This window comes from Balaenoptera musculus, chromosome 1, assembly GCF_009873245.2.
Source record: "Balaenoptera musculus isolate JJ_BM4_2016_0621 chromosome 1, mBalMus1.pri.v3, whole genome shotgun sequence".
Taxonomy (NCBI): Eukaryota; Metazoa; Chordata; class Mammalia; order Artiodactyla; family Balaenopteridae; genus Balaenoptera; species Balaenoptera musculus.
In genome coordinates, this window is record NC_045785.1 from 161,176,235 (window position 1) to 161,200,225 (window position 23,991).

Consider the following 23,991-nt stretch of genomic DNA (forward strand, 5'->3'; position numbering starts at 1 on the left):
TCCCTCGGCCGCAGTCTAGTTGCTTGGTGACGAGCCCACTGAGGGGGGCGTGGCAGGGCTGTGGTGTACACTGTGCTCCTTGGACAGTGTAGGGTCGGGGTGACCCCACCTCCCCATCATCAAGCGGCCTTCGCGCAGTATTTCAGTTCAAAACGCACAAGTTTATTGCACCGCACACGTGGCTCTGGAATGTGAAAGAAAACTGGAAAGTCGGACCCACAGATTTAAAAAGCCTCAGGGTGCTTTGACATGGGGTGTAGGTGTAGGAGTGAACAAGCTCACATTTATGCTGTAACAACCAGAATTGGTTGAGCACTTTTGGTGTGCCGGGCACTATGCTAAGCCTTTTACAGAGGATATTTCATTTAACCATCACCACGATCCTACAGAGTAGATGGTATTCTTTTCCCTGTTTTTACGGATGAGGAAAAATGCAAGGGTTTGATCTCAGGCCTGTGTGATGGCTGAAAGTGAGTATTAACCACCGTGGCTGACCTGCCCTGTTTCTAGGGCCTACTGATGACCCTCAGTGCCCTCTCTTAGGTCAGGAGTGATGCTGCCGAACTTGGTCGGCAGCGTTTGCTGACCCGGCTGAGGCAGACTGGTTGGCAGCGCCTAGACCACCGCTTCTTGTTGGGCTTTAAGTGGCAGCACAGCCTCCCCGGTCTGAGAACAGCCTCTTGGCCTCAGGAGCAGCCCTGTGTCTTAGATTGAAAGGCTCAGCGCCTGGCACTGGTGCTTTGTCTTTCTGCAGTCCCTGCCCTCAGCTGTGGTCTTACCTCTGGCACAGTCCCTGCCAGAACCTTCCAGGCCATCTCATCTGTGCTGGGCCGGGTTGTTCCAGGGCCCTGGAGGGACCGCTGGCCCCTCCTGGCAGCTGTGCTTCCTGAAATGGATGACGTCAGCCACAGACACTGCCTGAGCAGAGGGCCAGCTCCTCAGTGGGCAGCGCCTGGCTGAGCCGCAGGAGAATGGCCTTAGGATGCTGTGTCGCCAGAGCTGTTGGCTTTCAGGGCTTTAATGGCTCTGGTTCTTTCCCTTACATCCTTCCTCTCTTTCAGAAAGAGAAAAGGCGACGAGGTGGATGGAATGGAGGAAGTGGCCAAGAAGAAATCTAGAAAAGAAAAAGACAAGGAGAGTAAGCTTGAAAAGGCCCTCAAGGTGAGTCCCGAGCTGGGCGTCTCCTCTCGCCATTCAGTCTCAACTCTCTTCCTCATTCTGGGAAGAAAGTTCAAGGAGGTGCGTGTGTCCTGCTTTAATGAGAGCCTTAAAAATTCCCAACTTGATAGCTGTTGTTAAATAGCCTGGCTTTTCCCCCAGGTTTTCTTCCCTCCTCCCAAAGCAACAGTTCTTATGCGAAAGCACCCACAGTGGGCTCTAGGCGCCAGAGCAGCAGTAGGCGGGCTCGGCAGGAGCTGAGCTGTCGCTTCCCGCTCGGCGGCCTCACGCTGGGGTGGGCACGTCATGCTTCAGCCACACTGTGCGTCACTGTGCCTCCCGGGCCTGTAGCACGTTGGAAGCTGCGTATTGAATTCAAGGATGCCACAGGTTCTTGGCACAGACAATGGCTGGAAGAGATGGAGTTCCATGTTTTTTAATGAAAATCTCTTGTTAAAAAAAGTAATAATAAAAGGCATGTATTAAGAGGAGCAAACTGCCCGTTAGATCAGCGGTCATAGACCAGAGAAATTTGTCACTGTGTTGGTTACGTGTGTGTCGAAACGAAGTAAAAATTGTTAACCAGAGAAAGGTGAGTGTTCGGGAAACTAGGGGAGAGCAGTCAGTCTCTTCTTGGGAATGTGATTTCCATGAGCCCTCTGCTGCGCTCTTACGTGAGTATTCCGTTTTTGCCGGTGGTGTAAAACCTTAGAAGCATGTTCTGGTGTGGTTCCAGCTGCTTGATAAGAATCACAGATTCGGTGTGGTTGTCCTTCAATTAAAAATGTGTCAGTTTGGTGCCAGCCCCAGCTGCAGTGGAGCTGGGGTGCTCTTTTGCATTTGCCCTTCGTGCCCATCTTCCCTGTCTCCAGAGTTGTCAGAGGTAAAAAGAAGGTCAGAAGCTGGGAACGCTGCCCATGGTCCCCACCCTGGCACACCCATTTGTGCTGGCCTCCCATCCTTGGTCGCGCAGATGAGATAGTTCTGCTTCTCTGATCTAACCTTATACCCTTAGACTTTTGCCTCGTGCTCCCTCATCTCCGTCACCAGTGGCCCAGCACGTGGCGCTGCAGGCAAGGATGTTATTGAGAGGCCCTTTCAGAGGCTGGGAAAGGGCGCGTGTGTGCGATGACAGTTGTCGTCAAGCGAGTTAAACTCCTCCTCGCTCGGTGCAGAGAGGGCCGGCATTTTCATGTTTTGCAGAGGTGGTGGGGTCTGAGACTGAGTCGTGAGTAACTCGCCCACCACCCTCAGACAGGAGGAAGCTCTTCCCTGCCCTGCCTCTGACGTCGGGAGGCTACTGTCTTGCTGGCCAAGGTGGTCGTGAGAGTGCGTGCGATGGCGTGAAAAGTGTCCCACGCAGAGTAGGCGCTGCATGAATATTACCACTGAGGTTTAAAGTTCCGTCTTCAGAGGAGCTTAAGTCTGTTCCTCCGCGATTCTGAGGATTGAGGAGGTGGGAGGTGTTTGGGGATTGCCCCTGCTGCTCGCTTTCAGGTTGTCGAGGAGCCGCCCCTTCCTCCCTTGGGGGCCAGGTGCTGGGGCAGATGAACCTGGTGCTTCGGGCGCGTTCCTGTGTGTCCTGGGATTTGTCTCTGGGGGGCTGGTTCCGGGGACCCCGGCGCCTGGGCCGTGGCCTCCCCACCTGCCTCGGCCCTCCCTGAGCACCCGCGCCCCAGGCCGACACCGCGGCCGCGAGCTGGGAGCACAGTCCTGGGGATGCGGCAGCCCCGGGGCAGCTCAGCTGAGCGCGGGGCTGTGACTAGAGGCAGAAGCGAGCCAGGGTGGAGTCTTCCTCCAGTTGGGTTTCTTCCTTTGAGAAGGGCTGGTCTCTCAGCTGCTGGCTCTCGTGCACAGGCCCAGAACAACCTGATCTGGAACATCAAGGACGAGCTAAAGAAAGCGTGTTCGACGAATGACCTGAAAGAGCTGCTCATCTTCAACAAGCAACAAGTGCCCTCCGGGGAGTCGGCGGTGAGCTGCCCTTGTGTTACGGGCACCGGGAGCCGAGCGGCCAGGCCGTGCGTGGTGACTGTCCCGGTGGAGTGTGGGAGGCCCTCCGGGTGAACACCTGCTGGTAGTAATTGGGAGTGAAATTCCGTAGTCATGTTGCATGGTCATCGCCATCGAGGTCGCCGTTTGCGGGGCAGGAAGGGGCAGGCGCTCAAGGACCGAGGTGGGCTGCACATCTGCCTCGTGCGTTCATGCCACAAGCTTTGGCCCGAGGAGCCCTCTCTGCTGCCTTCGTCTCACAGACTCCCCGAGGGCTGCGAGGGCTGTCTCCCCTGCAGGCCCTGCCCTGCCTTCCCTCTGGCGCAGAAACAGTGGATGTTCTGGGTCCTCCCTTTACTTCTAAGTCACCGAGGGAAAGGGGAGCTGCAGGAACCCCTCAGGCATGGAAATAAGGTCTCATAAAGCACAAAAATGCAAGCTCCAACTGTAAACCACCTTCTCCGGGGAATGTTAGGAACCTCAGGGCAGTCCCTCCCTTCTTTTTTAGCGAGTGGAGTCCGTGCAGATTCTTCATCCCACATTGGTAAACGTCCTCTCCTGTAGCTGCTCCTTTCCTCCTTGACTTGCTTCTCTTCTTCACTGGCTTCAGATCTTGGACCGAGTGGCCGACGGCATGGTGTTCGGTGCCCTCCTTCCCTGCGAGGAATGCTCAGGCCAGCTGGTCTTCAAGAGCGATGCCTATTACTGTACCGGGGATGTCACTGCCTGGACCAAGTGTATGGTCAAGACACAGACGCCCAACCGGAAGGACTGGGTGACCCCAAAGGTAAGTGGGGGTGTGGATCCTGTGATATATTTGCAGAAAAACCTGGTCCCGTCTTCTGGGCTTGTCCACACGCCAGGTCACCACGACTGCAGAGCAGAGTTTCTCAGACCTCTTTACATCGAGGCCATCGTCATAATCAGATTATAGAATTATGTCCTTGGTTCTGTACATTTACAAACTACACAGATGTAGTACCAAAGCACTTCCAACTGGAGCACAGGTTTGTCCAACTGGTGTAAAATCTTGCTTGCAAAGACTGTGAATTACTTTTATTTCTGTTTATCAAGTGCCTACCCCCTGCCAGGCACTGTTCTGGGCACAAGGGACATGGTGGTGAACAAATGGTAATTCCTGCCTTTATGATGGGAGAGTGTTTCTCAGAGCAAGACATTTCCTTGCCTTGGAGCTAGATGGGGAGTTGGGTCCAGAGTTCACGTCTCCTGTTGATCTCTCTCTCTCTCTTGAATTCTCAGAATGTAAAAAACCTCAGTTGGGGGACCTTGTTAGGAGCCGCGCTGTTGGGGGAGCCAGCAGTGTCTTGGGGGGCTTGCTGCTGGAAGGACTCTCCCGTGCCCTCAGACTCGGTGCGAGCTGGCGCCCCACCACCTGGGGCTGTCGTGGGCTCCCTGGGCTTGGGATTTGATGTCCGTCAAGTTCCCTCATCGCCCGTGCCTTCTCCCCGGGTGGTTGAGCATTTGGACCAGTGGCACATAGTAAGCGCTCCATAATTGTTGCTTGTGGGTCCTGGTGGCACTACCACCTCAGCATCCAGAGCTGAACTCCACTTTCCCGCTTGCCCCTTCCACTCATTCTTTCCTTGCCTTCTCTGTTCACTACCATAATTACTGTATACGTATCTCTATACTTCTGCTTGCTCGGTTGCTCTACAACAAGTCTGACCTTGTCCTTTCCCCACCCTTAAAACCTTAGAGTGATTCCCCATTTCTTCTAGAAATATTTTCCCAGTTTTTCTGAGAATGCCATTGTTACAGGCCCGTTTGTGGTATTTGTATCCCTTTTAATATCTTAGGTTAGGAAAAAGTAAGATCGTGATATGAACTATTTAGTATTTTATATGTCAGTTGCACTGCATCTATGTGTATTTTTAAAGGGTTATTTTAAAACGGTACCTACAGGTGCAAGACATTTTGTCAGGTGGACAGTGCTTGCTGCCCATGCAAATTCATGGATTTACAGACCATGGGTAGGGACTGTGCTGCCCCCAGGGGCTTGGATCACAGAATCACGGTCACCTCCTTAGCTTGAACTCCCCTCCCCCAAAGCCCTCCATGATCTGGCTCCAGCTACCTTCTGCAACCCCTCTTTCTGCCACCTTTTTTCTCCTCACATACCACTCACACCACCCCTACACACACACACACACACACACACACACTCACCCTCTCTCTCTCTCTCTCTCTCTCTCTCTCTCTCTCTCTCTCTCTCTCTCTCTCTCCCTCTCCCTCCCTCCCTCCCTCCCTCCCTCTCCCTGCCCCTGACTTGGCAGGTCACTGCCTCCGAGGAGCCCTCCCAGCATTCCCAGTATTGCAGGTCACTGCCTCCGAGGAGCCCTCCCAGCATTCCCAGTATTGCATCGCTTCAGCACGCCTCTGGTTTAGAAGCTAGCTCCTATGTAGAAGTTGCCTTCGTATATCTGACTGTCGGTCAAGGCTGAGCTCCTTTCTCAAAGGCAGAAACTTTTTCTAAACTCACTGTGATGTGTGGCACTGTGTTAGATGCCCAGCATACGTTTTATCCAGCAGGCAGTCGTTGACCATGGATCTAGCAGGGAGGGGCTGTTTCTTGATGGGAAGAAGGCTTAGGAGGGTAGGGACCTGGTCCCTGAGCCTGGTGTATGTGATGTTTATTGAGTGACCACTTAGAGCACAGCCCATTGTGAATCGCCTGGAATGCAGGTGGACCGTGCTGGCGGCAGAGTTAATATTGAACACTGACTGTTGATGGGCTCCCTGCATTCACGGTCCTTTCTTCTAGGAAGGGAAGGGAATTACCCTGATTTCCTTTCGGGTCATAATCTCTCTCCCAGGCTCTGAGGAGTCTGGGGGGGCTTTTGGTCATGGAATGGACATACGACCCCAGGAAGAGGCCTCTTCATTCTTGAGGGGAACAACTCCAGAATGAGGCCTGGGGGTTGTAATCAGGTTCCAGCAGTGGTTCCCTGACCAGATTATCAACTGGGTTTTTTTGTTTGTTTTGTTTTTGTTTTTTTAAGGAAAATATTTTTTCTCTTCAAACATCACAATACCAACTGTATTATAAATGTAGAAGTACTGCAAATAAGCACCATATCAGCAGTAATACTGTGTTTCGTACTAAAAGCCTCAAATTTTGCTATTTTGTGTTATTCTTTATCGTAAGAAGAAAAACATTCTTAAGTTCTTTTCTCTATCGGGTGGTTATTTCAAGGGAGAACTGGTTTCTTAACTAAAACTTACACTCCTTAGGAATTCCGAGAAATCTCTTACCTCAAGAAATTGAAGATCAGAAAGCAGGACCGTATATTCCCCCCAGAGACCAGCGCCCCGCTGGCGGCAGCACCCCTGCCCTCTGCAGCCTCAGCGCCCGCCACTGTGAACTCCGCTCCCCCAGGTGCAGCTCCGGGCCAGCCTCGGGCGGGGGGCGGGGGGGCGGGGGGCGGGGACTGGGGCCCTGAGCTTAGGGTGGGGAGGGTGTCTGTCTGGGTTCTTTGCTGGCTGATTCTGGGGGGAAGCTCTGCCCTTGTTCTCCCCATCCCACCCCCAGCAGGAGGAGGTAGGTTGGGGAGGGGGCTTCTGAGAAAGGCCAGGGAGACAGTTACCTGCGAGGGGCATTCAGACCCTCCTGCCTGACTGCGCTACGCTACAGAGCAGCGTTCCAGGGCTCAGCTTCGTGCTTCCGGGCAGCCGTGCCCTCACCAGTCATCCTGAGCCTGATGTGATGCTGGGTCTCTGTCGCCTGCAGAGACCTGCCGTACGTGTTGTGATCAGTGTCAGCGAGAAATACTCCACACCAACAAAGACAGTGAGATGAGTTTGTGTTTGTGTGGCAGAAGATACTGCTGTCTTTGTTTACTCAGGGACATGTGGCGTAGTCTAATGGTTACGGCCACCGTATGCTGGCTGGAGGATGAGGATTCTTCCGTGAACGTGAGCCCAGCAGTGACCTCCCTCCATCCTCTGGGGAGGGGACGTGTGGGCGGTCATCCCGAGTTCACCCTGCTGCTTGCAGCCTGGGTCCAAGAGCACGTGTGGTGGGCCAGGCGGGGTCGACGTCCGGGCCCTGCCCTGAGGGTCCCTTCTGCTTTCCCCTCACTTGCAGTTCACAGCTAAGTGATTCCGTTCCCTGCGGAGACCTCGGCCAACTTTCAGTTAAACCCTACGGGTATCCCTAGTTGTTCTCCCTCACAGGGACAGCTTAAAGGACTCCTCCCCACAGCATCTCTCGTGGAAGTGTGTAACCAGCTCTGTATGTTCCCGTCTGCAACAAACAGAAGGCACACCCCTGACCCAGGTCTTTCTGGCCGTGGTCAGTGCTAAATACCTAAAATGCCAGGGTTCTTGGTGCCTGAATCAGTTCTCTCAGCTCAGTGTGGTCAAGCTGACCAAAGCTTTCAGTGACTGCCGTGGACAAGGCTACTTTTTAATTTAATTTTATTTTATTTTAATTTTTTTTTGGCCACGCCGCACGGCATGCAGGGTCTTAGCTCTCCAACCAGGGATCGAACCCATGCCCCCTGCAGTGGAAGCGCGGAGCCCTAACCACTGGACTGCCAGGGAATTCCCCAAGGCTAGTTTTTTTAATGGGGTTGATTAATAAGCATCCTGTGAGAACTGTCGTTTGCTTTTAGGCATGGGGTGGGAACAGAATGACAGAAGGAATTGGGAGTTCACACGACCCCGGCGTCCCACCCTCTGGCCAGCCTCCTGGTCCTTCCTCGTCTGTCTGTGGAGCAGACCCAGGGCGCCCCCGGCCGCCTCTGCTCGAGGCCTGCTGTGGAGAAGTGTCAGTGCAGGGCTTCTCCCTGGCCGGTCCTTTCAGTGCTGAGGACTGGGTACAGGTTGCTGTCCTGTCCTCTGCTTTCCTGCTACTCTTACTCTTTTCTTCTGTTTACGTAGACTTCTCCTCAAGGAGATCCCTTTCTCCCTGATCAAAGAGGGTGCTGAGGCCATTTGAGGGCCTTGCAGCCGGTCTGGCTTTTCCCTGGGAGCTGCCGCCTGGTCTCCTGCTCCCACCCTCCACCCCGGGCAGCAGCCCTGCCTAGTGATCCTTTTCTCCCATCCCAGACAAGCCGTTATCCAACATGAAGATCCTGACTCTTGGGAAACTGTCCCAGAACAAGGACGAAGTGAAGGCCACAATCGAGAAACTCGGGGGGAAGTTGACGGGGACCGCCAACAAGGCCTCCCTGTGCATCAGTACCAAAAGTGAGTTCAATCTGCCTGTGAACCAGAGGGATCCCTGTCTCTTGTGGTTGTGTTGAGAATTAAATGAGGTGAAGTGCCGAGCGCAGTGTCTGACACACAGAGGGACCCCAAAAATGTGTCTCTTATCATCGCTGGCATTGTTCAGGTTCTCTGTAAAGGGATGTGGGCACTTGTACTTGGCATTGCTGCTCCGTGTTGTGGTCTATATTCACGTATCTAAAACTCCCAAGTAAAGACTGTAGCCTACTCTTCTCACCTTGTTCACAAGATGTTGGTAGGTTTGCCTCCAGACAAAAAGTTCGCAGCTTAAGCAGGTTTGGAAAATGCAGAGTTAAACAAAGGTGAACAGGTTTCTTTGCAGGCTTAATATGCCGACGACCATTGTAAGTCTCCAAGGCCAGAAAACAGTGCACCGCTCTTCCCATGTGAATCTGACTTCGTTTCTCTGTGTAATACCTGTTAACATCTCGTTCTGTAGAAGGGTTTGGAGAAAGCAGCTCTCACTCATCACACCTTAGAAAAAGGGGGATGTTGCTGGTGAGAGACGATTGTCGAAATGAACCAAGGCCCCAAGCACTAGATCTTGAAGGAGAGGAGAGCTGTGGGTGACGAGGGTTGGGAAGTACCCAGCAAGTAATAACTGTGTAGTGATTTGAGATTTCAAAGTTCTTTCCCTCCGATTTGAACAGAGGAGGTAGACAAGATGAATAAAAAGATGGAGGAAGTAAAAGAAGCTAACGTCCGCGTCGTGTCTGAGGATTTCCTCCAGGACATCTCCGCCTCGACCAAGAGCCTTCAGGAGTTGCTCTCAACCCACCTCTTGTCCCCCTGGGGGACCGAGGTGAAGGCGGAGCCTGTTGAAGCCGTGGCCCCAAAAGGGAAGTCGGGGGCTGTGCTCTCCAAGAAGAGCAAGGGCCCCGTCAAGGAGGAAGGTGAGGCCCCGAGCTGCCCCGCCCTGCCGTGGCCCCATCCCGCCGGGGGCCGTGGCCTCTGCCAGGCTGGCCAGGTCCGCCTGCGCACAGCCTCTCCATTGGCGCCCAAATGGTCTGTTGAACGCTGCCCACACCAGTTTTCTCATTCGTTTTCCCTGGGCGCAGGATGGTGCGAGGCAGCGTACAGATGCCATGTTGACATCTGACACAGGTGAAGGTGACCCACTCGCCCTGCCTGCCACCTTCCCCTTACTTTTTATTTATTTTTAATCTAATGTTTGCATTTCCCTATCCCCTTCCAAGGTACCAACAAATCTGAAAAGAGAATGAAATTAACTCTTAAAGGAGGAGCAGCTGTCGACCCTGATTCTGGTAAGGAAGCGGGAGTGAGCAGAGTGAGCTGTGGGCACCCCGTTGGGTGAGGGAAACCACGTGGGACAGGGCCGCGCCTCGCCCCCCAGCCTCAAGGCTCCCCGGTCCTGAGAGCGCACACGTCTTGTGGGGAACCTGCAGACCCCCTTCTCCCTGTGGGAATCGTCACAGGAGCTCTGTCCGTGACAGGTCTGGAACACAGCGCACACGTCCTGGAGAAAGGCGGGAAGGTCTTCAGCGCCACCCTCGGCCTGGTGGACATCGTTAAGGGAACCAACTCCTATTACAAGCTGCAGCTCCTGGAGGATGACAGAGAGAGCAGGTGCGCCGGGGGCGGGAGCGGCTAGCAGAGCTGTGCTGAGAGGCTCTCGGTGCTCCTGGGGAGCCAGCCGCCTCATGAAGGGCATGGGTGCGTCGTGAGGCCTGCAGTGAGGGAGGGAAGAGGCCCTCGCCCCGGACAGCCTTTCTGTCCTCACTCATCAGCGTTCCCTCGGGCTCCCCAGTTACTAAAGGCGCTTGGGTTTGCATCTGTTTGTATGTTTTATTTTGAACATAGTGGAGGCAGGTAAGAGCCAGTTCTGGGGTGCTGAGGGGCTGGGCTGGCTTGGCCACGCACACTTTTCTAGTAGGGGCAGTTCTCTGCCAAGTCAATGGGCCCTCATTGCAGCCAGCACAGAACAGGAGCTGTATGTAAGTGGGGAAGGTGTGTTAAGTTCTAAGGGTGGGGGGGAAAGCCCTTTCATATATTAAACTGACCTTTCCTTTTTAGCAAATGAAAACAATTTACACATTGGAACTCTAGGAGATCGAAAAAGCTTTCCTCGTTAAAAGGCAAACCCCTGTGAGAGTGGCAGCCCCCGGGGGATACAGTCAGCGCCCGGTGCATCTTGGCCAGACGCAGGTTGTAGGCAGTGGCAGGCTCAGGCTCTTCACATCCCTTCAGCTTCTCACCAAACCTTGCATTGAAAATGTGAATGTCAGAAGTGACCCTTAAAAGAGCACACAGTATCTGTGTGGCTACTTAGAATTTCTGAAGAAATAAAATCCTGTGTCGTTTAGTTTACTACCTACTCTTGTTGGAGATTTGAAGGTCAAAGTAGGGTATCTTGCTTGTAAAACATACCTTCCAAAAGCTAGATGTGTATTGGAGTGCAGGAGAAGGGATAGGGTTTTTGTGGAAATGTGCTGAGTGCCAGAGTGTGTTAAACAACAGGCGAATGAGAACAGAATTGTCCACCTCCAGCAAGCAAATTCTAATGGTGATTTTGGACATGGGCGTTATTCTGGTGGCCTAGATTTATTGGTTTTTAGAGGGAAAGGACAATGTGGGCTGTTAGAGTCAGAAGGTTTTTTTCAGGATAGGTCAGCATGGTGTCTTCCAAACATTTCCAGAGGGAAATAACCCAGCAGAGAATGAATTTGTATTTCTCTGGGCAGTAGCCCAAAAAAACAGCAGGAAGCCCCAAATCTTCTTTGAAATCTCTGGTTTTATTTTTAAAATGCATCCGAATCTTTCAGGGTTTCCGATATATCTGTGTTTATTGTGATGTAAAATTTAACTTATGCATGATTTCCACTAAGAAAAATGACCTCGCCCAAAGCTAGGCAGCACAGCCCGCAGGGTACCCAAGACTTGGCCCTAGATTGAGATAGAAACTGAAGATGCTAGCTGGGTCTGTAGGTGGCTGACCCTGCAGGCCAGTGACCCACCCCCTCCCATTTCATCACATCTCAGCCTCTGATCTGAGCCAAAGGTTCTTCATTATTTTTAATACATGTCGTTGATGGTTGCATCACCTTGAGCGCATGACTTCCAAGTGTTACTTGCCGTGTTTCTTTGGGGAAGAGAATTGGATATTCTTACGTGAAGGTCTGTAGGCCTCAGGATTTACTCCTCAATTTAGGCTGCCAGATCCAAGGTTAACCTGTTCTTTGGTACTTTTTATAGCCCATTTGCCAATATGATTTGGAAGGGCATTTTTTAATTACTTTAAACTTACAACGCTCAGTTTAATAAGAGTAAAATAAAGGTCCTTCATTGTAATACCAGTTCCTTTTGTTCCTCTTTGTCAGTCACCATCATTTTGGGGTGTTTGCAGTTGTTTCTCCCTCAAGGGGAATGGCAGGGAAGGGAAACTCATTCTGAAATACAACAGGCTGACCCATGAATTTGTATCTGATGTTCCTCCTCTCCTCCCACAGGTATTGGATATTCAGGTCCTGGGGCCGCGTGGGCACGGTAATTGGTAGTAACAAACTGGAGCAGATGCCATCCAAGGAGGATGCCATTGAGCAGTTTACGAAATTATATGAAGAGAAAACCGGGAATGCCTGGCACTCCAAAAACTTCACAAAATATCCCAAAAAGTTCTACCCTCTGGAGATTGACTATGGCCAGGTAATCACTTAATGCTCTTACACCTTCTAGTTCTGGTAAAAGGAAGGGACACTGTTCTTTTAAAAACATGCCATGGATCAGATGGCATCATTGGTGAATCCTGTCAAATGTTTAAAGAATTAATACTGGTGCTTCATAAACTTCTCAAAAAAGAGAGAAGAAGAGGGAACACTCTTCAAATCATTATGTGAGACCAGTATTATCCTGATACCAAAGACGAACAAAGACATCACGAGAAAACTCCAGTCCAATATCCTTATAAATATAGATGCAAAATCCTCAACAAAATACTAACAAACTGAATCTAGCAGCACATGAGGATTTATGCACCATGACTGAGTGGGATTTATCCCAGGAATGCAAGGTTGGTTCAACGTGCAAGTCAAGTCAATGTAATACAACATGAATAGAATAAAGGACAGAAGCCACACAGTCATCCTAGTAAACATAGAAAAGGCATTTCATAAAATCCAGCACCCTTTCATGAATAGAATCTACACCGTGAAATATGAGATGGCGCTTAGATGAGAACAGTGTGAGCATTTGTAAGACTGTCAAGGAGAAACAGTCTTTGAAGTTGCTCCCTAAACACAACAGGGAGTAATTCACAGATTCCAGGTGGTTTCTTATCTGAAGCTATGTTGAATCATAGATCACGTGACTTGCTTTATCATCAAGATAGAATTATAGTGATTTGACGTGCTCCAGTAGGTCCCAGTTTTTAGTCCCAAATTATTTCCTAATAATTTCCCATTATTTATATTTGTTGCTTGACCATCTGCCTATATATTACCAGACAGCCTTCCGTTGTCTCTTGGCTGATACTTGTGGCCATTGGTTTTGACAAAATGCTTACCTTGTTTTTATTTTATTTATTTTTATTTTTGGCTGTGTTGGGTCTTCGTTGCTGCACGTGGGCTTTCTCTAGCTGCAGCGAGCGGGGGCTACTCTTCTTTGCGGTGGGCGGGCTTCTCATTGAGGTGGGTTCTCTTGTTGCAGAGCACGGGCTCTAGGTGCGCAGGCTTCAGTAGTTGCAGCACGTGGGCTTCAGTAGTTGTGGCTCGCAGGCTCTAGAGCGCAGGCTCAGTGGTTGTGGCCCACGGGCTTAGTTGGTCCACGGCACGCGGGATCTTCCCGGACCAGGGATCAAACCCGTGTCCCCTGCATTGGCAGGCAAATGCTTAACCATTGTGCCACCAGGGAAGTCGCACCTTGTTTTTATATGAAAACTTACTGCTTTTATAATGGGGGGTGGTGCACACTTATTTTGCAGAAAGAAAGAGATTTGTAGATGGTACAGATTTAATTCCAAATTTTTGAGCCCTAACATGTCTTAAAGGGGGAATTCTTTAGTTTATAGAGAGTGTCATGAGCTCCACCATTAAAAATAGAAATTAGCTCTTATATAATGTTGAGGTGGAGAACTTGGAGTTTAGCGTTGCACAGACTTGGTCTAACTCAGCAGTGCCCCCTACTGAGTTTATTTTTCCCATTTCAAAAATATATACAGTTGAACAACACAGGTTTGAACTGCATGGGTCCACTTACATGTGGAATTTTTTTCATTAGCAAATACTACAGTTCCACACAATCTGTGGTTGGTTGAATCCACGGATGCAGCACTGAGGATAGGGAGAAGCCAGGAATATGGAGGACCAACTCTGTTATTCTCGGATTTTCAACTGCACAGAAGGTTAATGCCCTTAGTCCCTGAGTTGCTCAAGGGTCAACTGTATTTGTTTTAGAAAATTTTGAGAAAGACAGAGGCACAAAGAATTAAAATCATGGTATATGTCTTTATATACTTCTTTCACTTCACAGCTACTTTTCTCCACTGTAACACTGGAGTCTTTCTTTACATAATGTGTTGCCACCACCAGCTTTTGGCCTTACTGTTCTAGGAGCATTTCCTCATGTCTTCTAGAGCAATGCTGTCCAACAGAGAGAGATAGGCAGCCACTTAGGCAATTTTAAATATTCTAGTAGCTGCATTTTAAAAAGCAAAATGAAACAATGAAATTAATACCAGTTATGTATTTAACCCAGAATGTCCAAAATACTATCATTTTGATATATTAATATCATTGAGATATTTGTACCTTTTTTTTTTAACTGAATATTTGATAGCTGGTATATTTTTAGCTCTTACAACACAGCTCAATTCAGAGTGGTCACATGTCAAAACCAGTGACTACTGTATTAAACTGCACTGAACTAGAGCATCATTTCTTAAGTCTGTATAGAATTCCATCCTGTGGGTGGCCATTATTTGTAATTTACCAAACAACACTCTCCCATGCCCCAATTAGATATTTAGATTATTTCCAGGTATTTGCTATAATGATGCTGATATACTTATCTCTGTGCTTGTTATCATTAGAGATTGAGCTACCAGGTCACAGAGTATATGTATTTAAATAAGGCTTTTTAACATACTGATAGTTTGCCTTCAATGAAGTTATAACTAGAGCAGGGGTCCCCAGTCCCTGGGCCACGGACCAGTACCTACTAGGAACCGGGCCGCACAGCAGGAGGTAAGCGTCAGGCGAGGGAGCCAAGCTTCATCTCTATTTACAGCCGCTCCCCATTGCTCGCGTTACCGCCTGAGCTCCACCCTATCAAATCAGCGACAGCGTTAGATTCTCGTAGGAGTGCGAACCCTACTGTGAACTGTGCATGCGAGGGATCTAGGTTGCTCGCTCCTTAACGCGCGATGATCTGAGGTGGAGCTGAGGCGGTGATGATATCGCTGGGGAGCGGCTGCAAATACAGATTATCATTAGCAGAGAGGTTTGACTGCCCAGAGACCATAATAATAAATCAGTTGCTTGCAGACTCATATCAAAACCCTATCAATGAGTGGCAAGTGAAATCAAGCTCAGGGCTCCCACTGATTCTGCATTATGGTGAGTTGTATAATTATTTCATTATATATTACAGTGTACTAATAATAGAAATAAAGTGCACAATAAATGTAATGCGCTTGAATCATCCTGAAACCATCCCCCCACCCCCAGTCCGTGGAAAAATTGTCTTCCACAAAACCGGTCCCTGGTGCCAAAAAGATTGGGGACCACTGAGCTAGAGGATAAGAATGCATTTAAGACTTGTGTTGAAAACTTGTGTTTCAGCATTAAGAGTAGGTGTATTGTGCCCCTGACAGCAGCAGCCCTGAACACTAGCACACAGGTTCCTCTCTGCAGCTTTGTTAAGCCAAGCAGATTCCAGGCTCAAGGCCCAATGCCAGTTACCTTCATTCAAAACAAATACCAAACACCGTTAGCTGTTAGGGACACCGTGATGGTCATAGTCCCTGCCCTTGTGGGTTCAAAAGTGAGAAGGGTTAAGGCGTTTTCCGTATAGCCGGGTCTTGGCTCAGCCTGGATTCCCCAGATGGCAGGGGTAAAGGCCTGTGCTAGTAGAATATTAGGAAGAGCAATCCCAGGGAACAGGGGTGAGAGGTGCAGACTTGGGAGGGTTGATGCTAGGATGCGCTTTAACACTGTCAAGCTGCCTGGCAGGAAGTCGGACTGTTAGCTTGGTCCTCTGGCACTATAGAGAAGGCTGTGTGGATTCAGTCTTGGGGGAGGCAGGGCAAGAGAAGAAAGGAGACAAGATTTGTCCATCAGTCCAGTGTCCCCTGGGTCCAAGATCACCCTTATAGCTGCCCAGCACTTCCAGGTTGGGCATGAGTGGGCCCCGGGCAGGTTCCCAGTCCCAGGGCACCAGCAGCCCCGGCATGGGAGGCAGTGAGGGAGGAGGTGAGGGCATGAGGGGAGTGTGGGTGTCTGCGGGTCTGCCTGTACAGAGCTGGATGCTTCAGTGGCGTCTAGAATAAGAATCTGGAGCAGCCAAGAGGACTTGGAGGGGTGCACAGGAAGTATCTGATCCTGTACACACTCATATATGCCTCTCCTGGCAACTAATGCCAAACCTTTTTGATTAACAGCTTTTTTTTTTTTATTTTGGCTGGTGGCACTCCGTCCTGTGTCCTTTCTCTGCCAAACACCACCACCACTTTGCTTGGGTTGTTTAATTGTGTCCCTTCCTGATTTTCTTTTTCCCTAAAGGATGAAGAGGCAGTAAAGAAGTTGACGGTAAACCCTGGCACCAAGTCCAAGCTCCCCAAGCCAGTGCAGGACCTCATTAAGATGATCTTTGATGTGGAAAGTATGAAGAAAGCCATGGTGGAGTATGAGGTTACTGCACTTTCGTTTTATTTGTGAGCGTTTGCTGGGGTTGATGATTTGAGTGCCGAGCTGGCAGCGAGTTTGGTGGCTGGTCTTCAGCCTGAGACATGCAGGAGCTCTGAGGCCCGGGGTGCTTGCTCTTTTGCAGAGGATCGTTGGCCTGCTGTGAAATAGATGGTGTGTTGTCCCCTGGGTCCCTAGACCCACTTGCACTTTTCCCCTTGTTGCCATGATGGAGTGTGGACATGGTCTTTTGTGGCCCAACCAAGCGGGCCACCTGGAGCTGTCATGGGAAGTCCAAGACACGGCCCACTTACAGTAAAAGAACTGCTGTAACCAGCACTGACAGAAGTGCAGAGAGCTTCTGGCACTTGCTTCATCAGATAAAATTCATACCAGCTGTTTTTAAGAAGAGATTGGGCTGGGTGGGATGGGGGTGATGGAAATGTTTTTGTCCAGGAAAAGTGGCGGGGACCCTGGCCAAGGCCAGGCGTTTTCAGTTTGTTTCCCTGGGAAATGGGTGCAGAAGGGCCCCTTGTTCTTGCTGCCTCTGGCATCAGAGCTCTTGAGTGCTGACCCAAGGGGCAATTCCCACAGAGGTCATCCAGGCGCTGCTGGTATCTGGCTGGCAAACAGACTCTCCCCTCTTCTCCAGCCACCGAGCCCAGAAGCTTCAGGCTGCTCTGAAAAACAAGCAGGGACCAGCAGAGAGAGCAAGAATTGCAGATCGGCCTTGGGCATTACGCCCCTTCGCCGCTTGCTCCCTCCCTGCTTCTTCCCAGGGCCTTCCCAGAGGCTCCAGGCAGCCTTGGAGGGGGGCGGGACAAATCTGGGTGGTATAAACCACTGGCAGCCTCTCTTCCTCAGCCCGTATCTCCCTGTCTGGAGCTCAGCCTGGCAGGACTGCTCAGGCTCCACTGTTGTTAGAAAACAGAGTGTTGGGTCACCTCCTAGGAAACCCCTAATGGGTTTGAAGATAGCCAGGGCTTGTACGGACATCTTGTTCAAACAGATAAACAACCCGACTTCTGTCTGGGAGGTCTGACTAGTTTGAACAGCTTGTGGGTGGGCTCACCAGGAATGCTGGCAGAGAGACGTGCGGGGAGGCGGGGAGGAGGGCAGGAGGCATCTTCGTTTCATTAACGTTTCAAAAGAAATGTCCCACGTGTCATTTCCGGCTTCCTGTGCTGTGGCTTATCTGTGATTCATAGAATTTATCAACTGTGATCAGACCCAGTCTCTTTCTGTGAAAATGACATTTTTTTTTTTTTAGCTTGTTTTACACTCAAGACAGGGAACTAGTTGATTAGCAGGAAGCAGAGGGCCAGGGGCCTGCTGCTGGAAGGCAGGCTGTGTTGAGAATGCGGAGGGTGGGGCGCCCACTCCCAGCCTGATGGGCTCTACGTGGGATTGGGTGGCCAGGTAGATGAGTAAACATGGTACCCAGGGGAACTGAGCGCTCCCTGTGAGGCAGGTGAGTCCTGAGCCCAGAGCAGAGTCCCAGCCGAGGCTGGGAGGGTGTGTGCTGTATCCAGAGTCCGGGCTACATCTCTAGAAGGCTCCCTCTGGCTGCAGCTGTGGCTCTCAGGGCCCTGACCCCAAGGCATCTCTCCCACTTTTCACTTTCTCCCTAAACGCAGCTGCTGTGGAGCCCCTGCCCCCAGCCCACAGTCGGGAGTGGAGGCAGCTTGTGTTGGTTGAGCCCTGTTCCTGTTCTTGTGGCCTTTGTGTGTGTGTTGAGGGTGTCGGTTAGAGAGACCAGGTCTTTTTTTAAATAAACACCAAAATGAGACAGCTCAGGGAAATCGCTCCCCTCAGAGCATGTGCTCTCCCTCTGGTCACACTGCCCTTGGTCAGAGCATCTTCCGGAGTTCCTTCTTTAGAATTGCTTTCGAGCCAACTCACGGTCCATGCTAAGGTCACTCTGTTCTTTTATTTTACTGTGGTCTTGGCTCAAAGTACATTATCCACCTTCTTCCCCGGACTGAGCGCCAACTGTTTAACTCCTCCCAGAAACCAGCTCTCCCCTGGGGATGGACAGTACGGAGGGTACAGAGACGCTGACGTGCCATAGCTTGTCGTCATTAGACGCTGTCACCACTGGCCCCTGATTGGTTCCTGATGGGCTGTGAGCACTTTCACATCCTATTTCATTTAATCGGCATAGTGGTCTCATCTCTCAAGTGCTTGTCCAGCTCAGTCTTTGTTCCAGGCCCTGCAGGTGCTGGAGATGTCAAGATGGGCAAGGTGCAGTCCTGGGGCCGGGAGCTCAGAGGGTCCACTGGGAACAATCCTGGAGACAGTGGCTCAGGTTTCAGAGTGAGGGGCCCCAGGCGGCACTGAGGCGGGAGAGGGGCCGAGCCAGCGTTCGGGCAGGTCACTGCCACAGGGAGCGGGTGCCTCGCTCGCTAGCTGGCGACCAGACCTCGGCCCCCAGAGTTCATGCTTCTGCCGCGGCAGCCCGCTTGCCGCCTCCCTGGATGCTGGTTCCCAGGGTATTGCGAGCAGCACTGTCGTAGGGACAGGTGTTTAACCTGTGGGGTGACTGACTGGAAGGGCACACTGTTGATTTGGTATAAGCATGTGTGTTCAGGAGTGTGTCCTTTTAAAAATCATTTTCACTGCTTTATGGTTCTTAGTTTCCGGGTGGGAATGGCCTTGGCTCTGAGACCCCAGGGAGGGTGCACCTTCGTCCTCACTTTGGAATTAGATGGGAGTCCTGCTGTGTCACCTTCTTCCAGAAGCGTGGGGCTGTTTCAGGCTGAGTGCAGGGGTGGGCGAGCCCTGCTTGGCTTATCCCTGCCGTAAATGCAGTGAGCCGGAATCTTCCCTCACAGACTCCTGTCCCCTGCACTGGGGGCGAGGCTGCAGAGCCTGTGGAGCTGGGTCACCGGGTCTCCCCGGGAGGACCGGAAGGACTTGTGACTGCTTCTGTAAGGGCCCAGGAGGCCTGGGCTGCTGCTTGGTCTGGCTCTCCCGTCATCTCGCTGCACAGTGCTTTCAAAGGGAAAAATACCCCTGTCTCCTCAGATTGACCTTCAGAAGATGCCCTTGGGGAAGCTGAGCAAAAGGCAGATCCAGGCTGCGTACTCCATCCTTAGTGAGGTCCAGCAGGTAAGCGAGGGTCCAACCTCTCCTCCAGCTGCCCGGGGGGTCTCCTGGCTGGCCTGTCATGGCAGGGGGCGGTGGAGAGCATGCAGCAGTACATTTACTCAAGGTTACCTGGAATAGACGTACTGATTCATGATGATTTAGATGTTTTCAATTCAACAAGTATGACAAGTGCCTGCCACTTGCAAAAAGATGGTCGCAATACTAATGAATTAGCGGTGTTTTCAGTTATCAGCTATGCAGTAAACACCCTATACACCTAATGAGGAATTTCATTCTCCTGCCTCATAAAAATGTTCTGATTTTATTTTGTGTGTCCTTAAGAGAAGCTGAGTTTATTTTGCAGTTACTAGGAAATCATCAAATAGGAAGTTAAATGTTGTCTTTCTTTCATTTATGTTCATTCACCATCAATTTGCTGAGCATCTCCAACGTCCCCCAGTCCCCGGAGCCTGATTTAAGCCTCTGCCCTGAAGGGGCTGGAGGGTTCCACTTGTATTTGGGAGTGGCGTGTGAAAGAAGAAAAGCACACAGGAAGCTGAAGTGGGACCAGGGAGATGGGCTCTGGCTGGTGCTGGAGAGGAGGCCCTGAAATGTAGCAATTAAATCTGGTTACAGCCGGTCCTGAGCAGTGACCCCTTTCCTCGTTACCCACTGCCTGAGACCTGAAAGGCTTTCCTCAGCCCAGGCTCTTTCCTGTTCCAGAATGCTCAGATGGAGGGGCTGGGGTGGTGTCCTTTGCCCATAGCACAGAGCAAACTGCAGCACAGGCAGAGGTTTATGGTGTGGACAAGCCCGTGTCACAGTGAGAAGCAGACTTGGAGCTTCGTGCCTGCAGGGTGCCGAGTCGCTGCCTCTTTACTGTCCTGTGGGCCCCTGGGGTGCCTGCCAAGTATGCAGTGACTAGTGCAGCTCCTCCACCGCTTTGTGCATTTGCTGAGCACCTTCTGCATAGAGCACTGATTGGCATTGCAGCATAGGGAGGGGCTCGCCTTTCTGTGCCTGGCCCTGGCCCTCCGGGGGCACCAAAGACGAATTCCCCACCTTACAGATGAAGGTCAGTGGCCAAAGGGGCCTGACTGAATTTGATAGCAGTGGGGTTTTTTTCTCCCTTTCAGCATTTTATTACGAAATGTTTACAAACATACAAAAAGTTGAAAGCCATGAGCCCACCACCTAGATGCCGCAGGTGACGTTTTGCGGAGTGGTGGAGGTTTATGTGTCTGTAACTACACAGCTCTCTGTACAAGTGAAGTTGTGTACGAGAAGCCCCGTGTGTGCCAAGCCGCACAGTTTGAGGATGAGATCCTGCCACCGCCCAGTTGAGTGACACCCCAGGAAGGAGGTTTCCTGGCCCGTGCGCACCGCAGGCTGCCTCGGGACTCGGCTGCAGCACCCAGCTTCCAGAGGAGAAAGCCCAGCCAGGTGCTGGGGACTCAGTGCTGCTTCAGTCTGTTCCCTCTGTCCCCTCTCCTGAAGGCAGTGTCCCAGGGCAGCAGCGACTCCCAGATCCTGGATCTCTCCAATCGCTTCTACACGCTGATCCCCCACGACTTCGGGATGAAGAAGCCTCCGCTCCTGAGCAGCCCAGACAGCGTGCAGGTAGCACCGACGCTCAGCAGGGGCCCCGGGCCCCGGGCTCCGCAGGGCTGGGTGGTGCTCGCGTGCCACTGCCCCTCCGTGTCCTGATTCCTGAAGGCAGCGGCCAGTGCCGGAGGCCCACCACTGGGCCCTCGTTTTGAAGTGGGGTTTCTACCCGTATTGGGAGCCTGCCCCAGGGTAGAACGGTTGGCTTTTCCTGCCCTTGCTGGACCACGTCAATCCGGGGGAAAGGAGCCTTATGAGAGGGGGAGCGTCTTCCTCCCTGCTTTCCCTGCCTGCTTCATAAGGGAGCCAGTGATCAGTCCCCACCTGTCAACCAGTGCGTGCAAGAGGAAAGACCGTTCTTACCATCACCGTGTGGCTTCTGCCTCTTCTCCCCCAGAGAGCCAGCCTCCTTAGCATTCCAGAAATCCTTAGGAGTGTTCACTGTGAACGGATGACGGGCTGTCCCTGAGCAGCTAGGAGGCACCTCTTCACTGTCTGTGTTGGACGTTACCTGGGTGAGTCTTTCTCCCTCACCTTGGTCCTTAGCTCAGGGTTTTTCTTGTGTTCCTCCAGGCCAAGGTGGAAATGCTGGACAACCTGCTGGACATCGAGGTGGCCTACAGTCTGCTCAGGGGTGGTTCTGATGACAGCAGCAAGGACCCCATCGATGTCAACTATGAGAAGCTCAAAACTGACATTATGGTAACAGGGCCTGCCCTTTCTGAAGCATCCAAACCCTTCGTCCCAAGAGCAGTGGTCCCCAAACTTGAATGTGCGTCAGGATCTCCTGGAGAGCTTGTTGAAACAGATTCCTGGGGTCCGAGGATTGACCGTCCTAACAGGTTCCCAGGTGTTGCTGCTTGTGGTACTCTGAGAACCTCAGAGCATTTCACCTGTAAAGAAGCACCTTGTTTGCGAGGCAGGCTTCCAAGTCAAGGCCTCAACTTAGTGTAAAGACCTGTTTTTGTGGGGCCTTAAAGTTTTGTGTTTCCCCTTAATCTAGAGAGGATCTCTGTTTTTGGAGGTTGTTGAGGTGTGAACTCTGCAAGGTCTGTTACTGGTATCCTACTTCAGACGTAGAAGCGCCTGATGGCAGCTGTAATAAAACTATGGTGCCTGGGTTCATGTCGTCTGGAGTCGAAGTGGCTCTGTTGGTGCACATAGTCCTTGAACTTGGGTGTGCTGGAGGCTTGGGCAGCAATCACCCTGCCTAGGCCACCCGGTGGAGAAATTTTTGCCTCAGCTCCGAGCTTACCCTGGCCTTGAGCCTAGTCTCACATCTCCCGTGTGCCTCTCACTTCCTCAGCCCCTGTGTCCTTCCCTGCAGTGTTAGGAGGTTCAAGTGCACTAGGATCTGTTGAGCCTGGTGTTGTGTGCTTACGTCACTAGAAGAGTCTTTGCTTCGTGCTTAGGACAAAGTATCAGTCTGTGGGTGTGTGCAGGGTAGGACACCAAATGGCCTGGTTCCTCATGAAGGGATTGTTTTTCTCTCCATTTATGATTCTGAAGCCGTTTAATTAAGAGGCAATGAGGAAGACCAGAATTCCTGAATTCTCTTAACTTTGGATAAGAATATGAAAATGTAAGAGAACACACGTAGTGTTTCCCATAACACACTCATTTATTTAGGCAGAGATTGCATTATTTGATGGTTATTTGGTGGGTGTCTGCTCTGAGCCATGGTGTGCATGGCCCTGAGGATTCAGAAGAGATGGAGCATTCATCCCCATCATCAAAAGCCCTGTAGTCTGTCGGGTCCCTGCTGCTCTTCATTGCAAGTCTTGACTGCAGGGTGTCTCCTGGCCCCGGTGTTTTAACTCATGGTGAGCTGGACCGTTACCTGGGAGCCAGCTCCTTGTTCTAGAGGTTCCCTGTTCCCAGACAGTGAGCCCCGTGTTTCTAGCTTTCCTGATATCCCAAAGCACAGGGTTTTAAGGCGGAAGGAACACTGGGCTCATCCAAATAGGTGATGCAGAAGCCGATGCCTGGGGAAGTGGGGGCACTGGCCTGGCGCCTGCCCCGGAGCAAGCGTGGTAGGGCTCGGAACACAGGCTGGCTCTGCTGGCTCTGTCCCGCCCGGGCTCCACGTGGGCCGTTTATTACCTGTGCATCAGCTGAGCCTGTGATTGCTCCTCCTGCCTCTGTGCGGCTCTCTTGGGGTCTCCCTTGCTCTAATTTCCAGACGCCTTTCTTCTAGGTGGTGGACAAAGATTCTGAAGAGGCTGAGATCATTAGGAAGTATGTTAAGAACACTCACGCGACCACACACAACGCATATGACTTGGAAGTCGTCGATGTAAGGCTCTCTCCTCCCTCCGCCCCCTTTGTGTCCTGCCAGCTCTTCCCTGCTCATTCCTCCAACCTGGGCCTGGGTAGAAAGGAGCAGTTAACTTTGCTTTAAATCACCAGAGGAAGTGACTCAGTTGTTTGTAGAACACAAAAGTTCATAGTCCTATGGTTTGGGGTTGGCTTTTTATTCTGTTTTTAAAAGACATTTCCTACCCCAAAGCCTAGTTTTGCAATCAGAACTGTTATCAGAGATCCAAAAGAGCCTCAAGTGTGCATCTACACGTAGCATTAATTTTAATAGCTAGTCTCTGCTAAATGGGACCTTGACTAGCAGCGTTGCTCCGTCCCAGCCTGATTGAAGCACCTTACATACTGCAAAAGGCCTTAACGTGTTCCAGCTCTGGGGACAGCTGGTCGGTTCTCCTGTGTCTAGTCAGATCTTTCAGTTAACCAGAGTGACAAGTGGCTCCTCCTGGCCTCTCTCCTTTATTCAATACTCCGACCAGATCTTTAAGATAGAGCGTGAAGGAGAGAGCCAGCGTTACAAGCCGTTTAAGCAGCTGCATAACCGAAGGTTGCTGTGGCACGGGTCCAGGACCACCAACTTCGCTGGCATCCTGTCCCAAGGTCTCCGGATAGCCCCACCTGAAGCACCTGTGGTACGTGCCTGGCCCGGGAGCTGTGGGGAGAGAGGGGTGGGCAGTGCCTGTTTCTGCTGCTGTCTCCACCAGAGCTTTGTGGGTACTTGCGT

The 23,991-nt window shown here is 51.4% G+C and overlaps 1 protein-coding gene across 1 annotated transcript in view; it reads left to right on the forward strand.

The window, feature by feature from the left end:
- Nucleotides 1-23,991, forward strand: part of PARP1 (poly(ADP-ribose) polymerase 1) — a 42,505-nt gene that overhangs the window by 15,093 nt on the left and 3,421 nt on the right. Inside the window, exons 5-19 of the mRNA XM_036867163.1 lie at nucleotides 1,062-1,161; nucleotides 3,016-3,132; nucleotides 3,761-3,937; nucleotides 6,403-6,547; nucleotides 8,221-8,361; nucleotides 9,051-9,293; nucleotides 9,597-9,665; nucleotides 9,855-9,987; nucleotides 11,868-12,063; nucleotides 16,134-16,262; nucleotides 19,284-19,367; nucleotides 20,844-20,966; nucleotides 21,525-21,653; nucleotides 23,149-23,247; nucleotides 23,747-23,899. Of these exons, the coding sequence (XP_036723058.1) occupies nucleotides 1,062-1,161; nucleotides 3,016-3,132; nucleotides 3,761-3,937; nucleotides 6,403-6,547; nucleotides 8,221-8,361; nucleotides 9,051-9,293; nucleotides 9,597-9,665; nucleotides 9,855-9,987; nucleotides 11,868-12,063; nucleotides 16,134-16,262; nucleotides 19,284-19,367; nucleotides 20,844-20,966; nucleotides 21,525-21,653; nucleotides 23,149-23,247; nucleotides 23,747-23,899 (2,038 nt within the window). The remainder of the gene's footprint in view (nucleotides 1-1,061; nucleotides 1,162-3,015; nucleotides 3,133-3,760; nucleotides 3,938-6,402; nucleotides 6,548-8,220; nucleotides 8,362-9,050; nucleotides 9,294-9,596; nucleotides 9,666-9,854; nucleotides 9,988-11,867; nucleotides 12,064-16,133; nucleotides 16,263-19,283; nucleotides 19,368-20,843; nucleotides 20,967-21,524; nucleotides 21,654-23,148; nucleotides 23,248-23,746; nucleotides 23,900-23,991) is intronic.